Below are 10876 nucleotides of genomic sequence, written 5' to 3' on the forward strand. Positions count from 1 at the left end.
ATCAGACACTAAGGCGACTAATAGATAGGCTTATGAACTAGGATGCGGCAGTAAACTTCATTTTTAAATATTTATTTGACATCAACCAATGTTGTGGAACCAAAAGATATGACAATTATTAAGTGATGTTGAAATGTCCCATAATAATGAATGAGAATCTTGAATTAGAATGGATTAAGATACCATGACTTTTCTCTATATTAAAAAGACTTCTATAATTCCATCACTACCATACTGCTAAACATGGCCTCCAGTCTTTTCAAGACTATTAGTTCCCATATAAATAACGTCCCGCAAGGGATATAGACGTTATTTATAGGTATAAACAAGAATAGAGTCAATCAAAAATGATATTTCCCTTTGTTAAGACAAATTACATACATATTAATATATACAATCACATCTATATCCCGTGGAAGGCCACATTCAGCTGTTTGGCTTACTGACAAAATTGAGATTCAAATAGTGACAGGTTGTCTAAAGACAGCATTTATGAATCTGAGATGAGACTAGCTTATACCACTACAAAAAAGCTTTCAAAAACTCACAATGCCTCCTCCTTCTTCAGCTTCAATTCCTCATCAGATTCCCGGTAGAACTTTAACGCGTAACGGTTGGATTCACCACGTCCGCCCCGGCCCTTTGACGGCTGATAGTTCACCGAGATCACATCGTAAGCGTTGGAGCCAGATGATGCTGGAAAAATAAATATATATAATTTTATCCCTAATTATTATATATATATCAAGTAGTCTTGGGGTGCATTAAAGCTTTCCCGGTATATTAGGACTATTATAATCTGTACTTAAATAATATTAGAGAAAAGTCAAAAGCGTTTGAAACTAACTTACTTGAGAGAAGCAATGTTTTGTTTTGCCTGTCCTTCTTGGCCTGCATTTGCTGTTTTTTAGCTTTTCCGCTAAACGGCACCTTTCTCCGATCTTGCGGCATTTTGATTTCACAATCTGAAAATAATATCCAATTGGAAATTCAATGGAACGAATGTGTGTGAACTAAAACTTACAGAATGATCTCATTCCCATAATTTATTGCCGTATTTGTGTGTTAAAACACTAATTAGCGGTTAACACGCTGAACACACCGGGACAATATAAACATTCTTGAAACGCAATAAATCAAACCAAGTACTTCTTAGTTTGTAGATGAGAGTGTTTAAAGTTTATGAGCCATTGTTTAAATTTTACCTGTACTTGAAGATGGGAACAATAAAGGAAATTTCAAGAATCTCACATTTACGAACGGTAGATAACAAGTTCTTCGAATCAGTCAGCTGCCCAGCTGCCATTGACAGTGACAGCCGGTGATGACAGATGATTGAATTCGACACTGACACTTAGGTTTTTTTTTACTGCGTGGACGTAAAGTTAATTGCTTATTATCATATGTTATAGATGCACTATTAATAAGGTCTCAGAAGTATGAAGATAATTTTTTATTTATATTTCAGCTAAATAACTAATCATCCTTAAATCTATTTGGTCATGAAAATAAATTATGGACAGTAATAAAAAATATATTATAGGAAATCTTGAATACCTACCTATCAACAGAAATACATCCGGAGGTTTTTTCTATTAAAATCTTGGCGATTTTAATGCATCTAGAATGCTTTCCAGCATTAAGAAAAACACATCGTTACTCATCACATAACTTTATTCTTGTAATGTACTAAATGGTCACAGTTTCTCAACCTTTCGGCCGCTTGTTCAGGAGTCAAGTCTCTTTGGGACTGCGCAAGCATCTCGTAGCCAACCATAAATTTCTTGACGGTCGCCGATCTCAGGAGTGGGGGTAAGTATAGCCCGTGAACCAGCCAATGAGGGGAGTCGCCTTGTGTGTGGTTGGGGCCCGTTGGTGCTCCTTTGAAAAAGAAAATAAAATAATTGTGGGTTACAAAAAAAAAAAAAAAAAAAGAAATACGTTGTAAAGTGTTTCTGGCCTATATTTCATAATTTGGCATGGATTTTTATGCATTTTTGTGATCGCAAGGATCGAAACTTAGATTACTGGTGGAAAGACAAGAAACTCGGCATCGTGTCACGGTAACGTCAATTTTCTTTCATATGTTTCTTGACAATTTTTTTTTTAATAAATGTTAACCTCATCTACATAAAGCCGGAACAACCTACATACCGATCGCGGAATGCTGAAATAGCATATTTTAGGTACATATGAGCGTATGGGGAATATATTGGAGCGCTAGGCGATGATTCTTCAACATAAATACATACATACAATAGCACGTCCATATCCCTTGCGGGGTAGACAGAGCCGACAGTCCCAACGTTCCTGCAACTTTCTTCAACATTCCCCTTCAAAATCCCTATCTTTATTCATGAACTGGACTGAGAAATAAGAGACTTTACATAAGTTTGTATAAACAAAGCTAATTAAGTATTTAATGTCCAATAATATACGCACCATGCCACCCCATGCTGTAAGGGAAGCTGCATTTGAACAAGTTATCGTATTTCGTGTTTAACTTCTTCATGATATCGGCTAAACCTTCCTTCTGAACTTCATTCAGATCAGTCAACCTCTGTGGTTTCCCATTTACGGGTAGCAGCATCGTTTCAAATGGCCACACTGCCCAGTAAGGTACCACGGCCACCCATTCTGTATTCTGAATGACTATGCGTTCCTGTAAAAAAAAAAAAGGTCATGAGGTTAACTGTCATTTGAATTTCCCGTGTGTGTGCTGTGTGGTTCCCGGCACAAATAGAAAAAAGAATAGGACCTCTCAATGTCTCTCCCATGGATGTTGTAAAATGCGACTAAGGGGTAGGCTTATAAACTTTAGATTCTAAGGTGGGCTAGCAACCTGTCACTATTTGAATCTTAATTCTATCTTAACAAGACTGTTGGCTCTGTCTACCTCGCAAGGGATATAAACGTGATTATATCCCAGCCAACACATAAGCCAGATAATAGCGAAAATATACCACAATAAGCAGTGTCAAGCTTTATTAATTATGTATTACAGCTGATGTTATGGCTTAATTTTGAATAAGAGAGTTCTTAAATTAAAATAATGTTGTAAGCTTACTAAATTCTGCATAAAGTTCGCGGTATTTTTTCAAGCTGAATAATAATCAAGAGTAGTATCTGCTAAACAAGCGATATTCAAATAAAAGTAATTGAAACAGCTATTATCTGCACATTAGCTGAAATTTTTGCATTGACCTGTATAACATTTTAAAGCAAAGCAGTTAAACAGCAAAACGCTGAATATTAGACGAAATACTTTCTTTAAGCTGTTTAGTGTACGAAATGGTACTAATTTATTCAGATGCTGAATAATTTAGATATTTTCTTCTTTTTACAGCTAACTTCTGCAAAATTGAAAATAAACTCCTTGTTTTACCAAACTTATAGCGCTATAAGCATACAATTGTCTTTATGTTAAACTTAAAACAATATCAGTTACAAATGTGGGTATCTTAAGCAGCAAATAACTGATTAGTTGAAGATATCGTATGTTTATATCCAGATATTTCACCATTTTGTGACAAAATCAAAAAAATAAAAAAATATGCCACCTCAGAAAAATAATAACAAAAGAGTAAATGATTCATGGAAAAAAAAAGAGAACGGGAGGAATAAGAAGAAAATGTTCACGAGAGTAAGTATGTAAAGATAAAAAATAGTATCTGTACAGTAATAGAAAAGAGTTTAACATCTGATACAAATGGGCCCGAGCCAAGTGCGACCAACACAGTTGAAGAGGGTTCTGTACACGATGATTATGCATCACCATCAGGATTAGTGATTCAAACACATAGACTGGGTCCAACTTTAGGTGCAGATAACGACAATACATACATATGTGTGAAAGATATTAAAAAAGAGATTTAAATGGGAATATAATTAGGTGCTCTTGGGTGTATTTTGTAACAAGCGCGAAACTTTTGGTTGCAACTACCTACAATTTTAGTTGGTAATATAAACAATTGTCTAACTAAATATTACGCAATGCGTCATTCATAGTAGTACTATAAATACTATAAATACCTACATTAGTATAGGTCCCATCACCCTCAAATATTCATGGATTTATTTTCTATAAAAAAGCACCCTAAAAAGCTGAATAAAAGTATACTGTTTTATGTAATTTAAGACCTTTTGCTGATAAATATATAATTATTGTACTTTAAACCAAATAATTTCTGGATATGTAGTAGTATGTGAACTATTATGCAAAAATAAGCAAAATAATCTCTGATATAAACACTTTAATTCAAATTGGCCTTCCGCCATTAACTAACGTTCGACATAAACCTATTTTTATAAATCCTCAACATTTATCTTATGAAACACTTTGTTTAGTGAGTAGGAAACATTATCAGTTATACAAAATTTGATTCTCATTACTTGCTGGGACTGAAATTTGATAAAAAGTAAAGATCATTTAATTTAAATATTATTTCACATTTGTTTACCTTTTAAAATATAGCTTTATCTTGAGGCGCTCAAAAAATGTATAATGATCATGTTGATAATTCACAGTAAAGTGCCATGCGTTTATATAATTCACCTTAAACTTACTTAAAATGAATGAAATCATTTACGCTATTTTATATCGGCGACCATTTACAATATTTTGAACTAAGCGACACAAATTTATCCCGTCACAATAAAAAATACTTTTTACTTGAATAATTTCTTTGTAAAACTACTCCAAAGATCGGAATTTCGTATATCATTTGAATATCTGAACTCACAAATTAACAACTGCATAAAAGATGTATAATTTCTGGACTAAAGAAAAATCAGAATTTATGCAGAAGATATTCAGTGTGTCGTACATTTATTCAGCTGCTATGTGGCTATTAATCAACTGTTAACCAAATTGAAGCAAGATATTTTGTGCCCAAATTGCTTGAATATCACCTGTATAAGCGCTTACACAGAAGTTATACAAATACTTTATCCAGCTTAAAGTTAAAAGATTGCTTTTACGCAAAATTTATACAGCTATACTGTGTTGGCTGGGATGTATGTATGTATTTCCCGTTTGCATCTTTAAAGTGTTAAGTTTAAATGTTCGGGGTTCTTATTGGTCCGAATGCTTATCTTCTTTCTTTTTCTAACTTTTACCTTTACCTTGGCGTTCGAGAGAGAGGGAAGATAAGACTTACATCTTGTCAACTTGTCAATGATCGTGAATAACCCCGCGGAATATAGACAGCTTCAATTAACCCTTCACTAGCTGTGAAATCGTGGCAATATAGTTACCAAAATACATATTTTAAATTATATAACTTTTTCAAATTAAAGTTTTTATTAATGAATTGAGTAAGTACCAAGTACGTATTAACACAATATATCCACATTTCACTATCAACCAAATTAATTCGAATAATTCTTTTGTCTATGGTAATAGCAGAGTCGAGCGGAAAAGAGATATCAATTTATAGCCATCCCTCTTTAAATAAAACCACTTACTTTCCTGTGCAATTCCTGTTGTAAGTAATCCACTAGTAACGGTGCACCATATTTATTGAAATAATCTTTTTGACATCTGAAAAAGAGTAAGAGTTATTAGCTATTTTATTAAGACTTACTTAATGCAATTAGATTCAATTGCAATGCAATGCAATTTTAAATTACTTATTATGCTTATTAGAATTGAATTAAATGTACAAATCGAATTGAATAAAATCGAATCATATAGGTATATAGGTGCCCCGTAAATGATAAAGACATAATATGTATGTATAGGGAAATACTTATACAAACTTGTTATTTTTTAAGGCCTATAAACCTGTCACTGTCTGAAACTTAATTCCATCACTACGTCATCTAGCTGAACGTGGCCTTTCAATCTTTTCGAGACTATTGGATCTATTTACCCCATAAGTGATATAGACGTGATATGTACTGAGGAATGTATCCCCTATATCTGTATGTATGCGCTAATGTCGGAAAGTTTGGCCGTGCCGTGTGGCACCATTGAAAAAAAGAATAGGACTACTCCATCTCTTTCCAATGGCTATCGTAAAAGGCGACTCAGGGATAGGCTTACAAACTTGGGATTCTTTAGGTGATGGGCTAACAACCTGTCACTATTTGAATCTCAATTCCATCATTAAGCCAAATAGCTGAACGTGGCCATTCAGTCTTTTCAAGACTGTTGGCTCTGTCTACCCCGCAAGGGATAAAGACGTGACCGTATGTTTGCGGGTCGCTAGTTATTATTACCGTTCCTTCATCCTAGCTTCGTTTGGGAGGTAACTGGAGGCCCATATCTGGCAATGCGGGTGTGGGTTGGAGCACCCCATGACAGCTCCCTTGTTCTCAAAGATCTGGACCCAGGTGTACCTACGGCCCAGTTCCTTCATTTGGTTTATCCATCTGAAAAATTAAAATCATCAGAGAGACGTGCTTGAATCCAGGGCGGGATTGATAAATGTGGATGAAGCAGCTTCGTAAGTCCTTTACTTAAGGTAGGTATATTTCGCTCGAGCAGAGCCGCAGGCTTAAGATAACATACATACATACATATGGTCACGTCTATATCCCTTGCGGGGTAGACAGAGCCAACAGTCTCGAATAGACTGAATGGCCACGTTCAGCTATTTGGCTAAATGATAGAATTGATATTCAAATAGTGACAGGTTGCTAGCCCATCGCCTAAAATAGAATGCCAAGTTTATAAGCCTATCCCTTAGTCACCTTTTACGACATCCATGGGAAAGAGATGGAGTGGTCCCATTCTTTTTTGTATTGATGCCGGGAACCACACGGCACAAGATAATAAATGTGAAACTTTACTTAGTTGGACCGTTGAGGGGCTAAGTATGTTACACTTAGTATGTGCGTTTGAAGTAAGTACTCCATACTTACTCTTCAATTACTGCCACTATTTCTTCAACGGACATCAGAGCGATGGTCATCGAGGAGTCTGGATGGAAGCACATTACTCTGAAAAAAAAAACATGAAGGTATTATAAACAACTTAGTTTTTAGCTGCAGCTTCGCTCGCGCGTATTTACTACTTACTAATTATCTACTTTTTCAATTAGTTATGTAACTTGCTATCACACTAGTTACCTCCTTTTCCATTCCTATACTTTATAATTCACTTATTGAAATGAGAGTAACGTACTACCACTTTTTCAAGTCACATCAATATACACAGAATAGCTTAACCTACTGCCAAGTCAAACAAATGAAAAACTCGATAAAATAACGACCTTATTATAAGTACTCATATAAACTTAAAATCCAAAAACAAATTATCTCTTGCTATCTCGTTTGGAATAGCGGATAGTTCAGATCGCGTGTTCAAATAGTGCGCTCTAATTGGCTTAAAAATGATCAAATATTTTCGCGCCATAAAAAATTTTACTTCTGCGCAGGATTTTTTTAAATCTATATAGGTACCTACCTACATACATTAATAAATTAATATCTTTGATCTATAGTAGAAGGAAAAATTTAAGGAAAAAGAGGAAGAGGAAGACCCAAATAAAATATTTTGATCCAATAAAGCAAAAAGTAAACGTTACAAAATACCAGTAAGAAAAAAAATAAACAGAGAAAAGAGATGAATGGTGGAGGCTCCACTTAACTCCACCGACAAGAGTTAGCTGTTAAATTTAAGAACATAATTGTTTGAGGCTTAAGCATCATACCTCGTAAATGAACTGTTGTTCGTCTTTGCCTCAATTTTATTTGCGATCCTCCTATTGTCAGGTTGGCTGGAAGAGATCTCACTTAGGGATAAGCCCGCCTTTGTACTGTACTACTGTTTTATATTTGTAATGTACTCCTTTAGTGAACAACAGTTACTTACTTACTTAAGAACAAAAGAGCATGTACAAAATGGTTGCTTTAAAAAGCGGTAATTTTGTACCTGCAGGTTCCTTTGGCCGCGCTGGATCTGAAGAGAGGATGATCTGGTTCTGGAGGTTCAGGGACTCGCTCCAGTAGGGCCGGGAAGTCATTAGGGAACACGTAGGTGGATGTGTAGATGGGGTTACGCTGAAAAGAAAAAAGAAAGAGATGAAAATTATGTACTCAAATTTATTGATTCATTATTAATTTAGTTATTTTTGGATAGGTGGAGCAGACCGGATTCGATTGAGTCTGTCTTAACAAATTTCGTAAATAGCTTCACTGGTGAACAAGGAAAAGGGGTCGAATATACTTATAAACGTATTAAAATTGCTTCAATAAAATAATGAATGAATTCTAACTTTATGAGTAGAATAGGTATGATACTAGATTTGGATTGGATGTACCCCAAAAATGAACATTATTCGTTAGTGACTAAGGATAAGTAAGATAAGTGAATAAGAATAATTTGTATGACATTACTTTAGGCGCCATAATATCGTTAGGTCATTGAGGTTTTCGAAACTTTTCATTCTACTTGTCTTCGTGGCGTGTAACTAGATGGCGCCACATAACTCACCTGTCCATTAGCCCTCAAGGCGCCCGCTTTCAGAGGGTTTTTAGGGTCTGAGGGCTGATCCTCCACTGCATCCTCTACCTGACCACTCCAAGGGCGCTGGCAGCGGTGGGGAGAAACAAGAATCCACTCGTCTTTAAGTGGATTGTATCGGATGTGTTGGTGTTCTGAAATTATTTAATTGAAATGCTTGTAAGATAGGAAAAAAGTTCATCTTTCATTTGATGACTAATAAGGAGAAAGTAAAATCAGCATCAATAAAGCAATCATTACATATTTTTTTTTGCTCTTTAATTATCAATATGCCGCGGAGTTCTCGGCACCAGTATAAAAAAGAATATCAATATCAGTCCATCACTTGCCCATGGATGTCGTAAAAGGCGTCTAAGGGATAGGCTTATAAACTTGGGATTCTTCGTTTCGGCAATGGGATGCTATCTAGTCACTATTTAAAACTCAATTTTATCGCTACACCTAACAGCTGAACGTGACCTATTTTCTTTCAAGACTGCTGGCTCTGTCTACCCTGTAAAGGATAAAGGCGTGAATGAACGAATGAAAATTGTCAATAATACTCCCTAAAAGCTTTTTATTAGCAAAAAGAAATACAGTCGAATTGGGAATCTCTTCTTTTTTTAAGTCGGTTAAAAATATTTTGTGAATAAAAATCTAAGATTAGTTACGTACTCGTACTTAATGTATGTATTATATTCTAAGAACTTGGCTTTATATTCAACAAAACACTACAATGTTTTAGTGTTGTATGTTATCCCTCCCGTTATCAGTTCGTTACAAAAACAAATGATAACTCACCGGTAGCCAGTAATTAATACACTTACTTACAGTACAGTATAAGTGTAGTTAATCTGGTAGTAATTAAATAACCGAACAAGTTTAATTAAACAGTTAGGTTTAAAAAATAAAATTGGCTCTATATGTAAATTTACTTTGCGTAACATACAATAATTATAACTTTTTTTACTCCACCGTCAGCGGACTATGTAAAATAAACCTTTTATGCTTTTTTCAAAACTCCTGTTGGTTTGAGGTTAAATTGTAAATTCACGATAAGTAGGCAACTTATTTCTATATTTATACTAATATATAAATGAAATAGGTTGCCCACACAAGATAGGTTTTGATATTAACAATGATAACTTACCGGTAGGTTTGAAATTCCCACTCATTGTATCTCTCTCCGTGGTTCAATAGATACTGAGTGGAGGTTTTGTGCGCTGATAAAAAACGATCGTCAAAGAGTTTATTACATAGAGGTAGAATATATTTACTGCGTTCGGATTATGCCTATATTCTTAGACATCATTAAGTGGCCTACATTAAGAGAAATTCTTTGAAGGCACACCTACGTTGCAATGCTTTATGACAACTTCATACTTAATACCGGCAAATCATTAAGCCAAACAGCTGAACGTCGCCTATCAGTCTTTTCAAGACTATTGGCTCTGTTTATACCGCAAGGGTTATAGACGTGATAGACGTGATTATATATATGTAGGTGTGTATATCATGCTTCTTTTTCGGAAGGATAGGCGGAGACGACATCGTTTCTCTTGCCACGACCCCTACAAACCTTTTTTTTCTTCATCCACATTCATAACTCCCTTCATAGTAGGTGTGTTTAGTATTGAACGAGCTATTAATGTATAACAAACAAATCTTTGATAGGTTCCTACATCTTTTCAATCGATTACCACGCAATTAACATTTTAAAGGTGGCTTTAGTACGAGTAGGTATTAACTCCATTTTACCACAAAAATTGACATCTCTCAAGTTGTATGAAATGACTGAACTTTATTTATGTATAGGTAGCTACCTTTTTAAATGTATAAAATTATTCTACTTAGTACCTCGTCAATTTAAAATAGAATTTTTAATAATAGTCCTAATAAATTTCAGATTTCTATGGCAGTCGAATATGTACCTAATTATTCCTTCTGTGTCTATTTCTTTTAATCTGTGACGAGTTATATTGCTGCAATATAACTAATTGACGATATGATTGCGAGTTATCTTACGAGTCTTTAACCTTTTATTACATAATGGTCAGACTTTCTGAGCAGATGGAATTATTGGGAAGCGGACTTTTATGAACACGATCCAGAAGTGGATAAATTAGATATTATCATTGTATAAACTAGTAGGTAGAATATAATACATGCATATAATATATCGTTAGGTTTATATCCCTTACGGGATAGACAGAGCCAACAGTCTTGAAAAGACTGAAATTCTACGTCCAACTACGTATGGTAAAATATAATATCATAAATATTTTATAAGTTCGCATTTGGTAGTTTACGAGAAGTCGTCTGATCTCCATGACTTTTTGAATCGAATCCATTGGATTGTTGTTTTGGCATTAGATTTCCAGAATGTGCAGATTGTCTGTCAATGTTTTTTGCTACTGAAAAAGTTTG

The 10876-nt window shown here is 34.7% G+C and overlaps 2 protein-coding genes across 3 annotated transcripts in view; both read right to left on the bottom strand.

The window, feature by feature from the left end:
* The window catches only part of LOC106133725 (guanine nucleotide-binding protein-like 1), a 68349-nt gene that overhangs the window by 11368 nt on the left and 46105 nt on the right, over positions 1-10876 (bottom strand). The window contains exons 2-4 of one of the 2 annotated variants that reach the window (XM_060952484.1): positions 1252-1303; positions 852-965; positions 549-696 (exon numbers count right to left, since the gene is read on the bottom strand). In XM_060952484.1, coding sequence (XP_060808467.1) covers positions 549-696; positions 852-951 — 248 coding nt within the window. In that variant the 5' untranslated portion in view covers positions 952-965; positions 1252-1303. Of the gene's footprint in view, positions 1-548; positions 697-851; positions 966-1205; positions 1304-10876 lie in introns of those variants that run through there. The other variant, XM_060952485.1, reaches the window with a different exon arrangement.
* Positions 1657-9708, bottom strand: LOC106133678 (probable galactose-1-phosphate uridylyltransferase). The gene is made up of 8 exons (XM_013333487.2): positions 9600-9708; positions 8441-8604; positions 7880-8007; positions 6868-6945; positions 6223-6375; positions 5467-5542; positions 2443-2662; positions 1657-1881 (listed from the first exon to the last, which is right to left on the bottom strand). The coding sequence occupies exons 1-8, from the start codon at positions 9622-9624 to the stop codon at positions 1664-1666; spliced, it is 1062 nt and encodes a 353-aa protein (XP_013188941.2). The 5' UTR covers positions 9625-9708; the 3' UTR covers positions 1657-1663.

This window comes from Amyelois transitella, chromosome 28 (assembly GCF_032362555.1).
Source record: "Amyelois transitella isolate CPQ chromosome 28, ilAmyTran1.1, whole genome shotgun sequence".
Taxonomy (NCBI): domain Eukaryota; kingdom Metazoa; phylum Arthropoda; class Insecta; order Lepidoptera; family Pyralidae; genus Amyelois; species Amyelois transitella.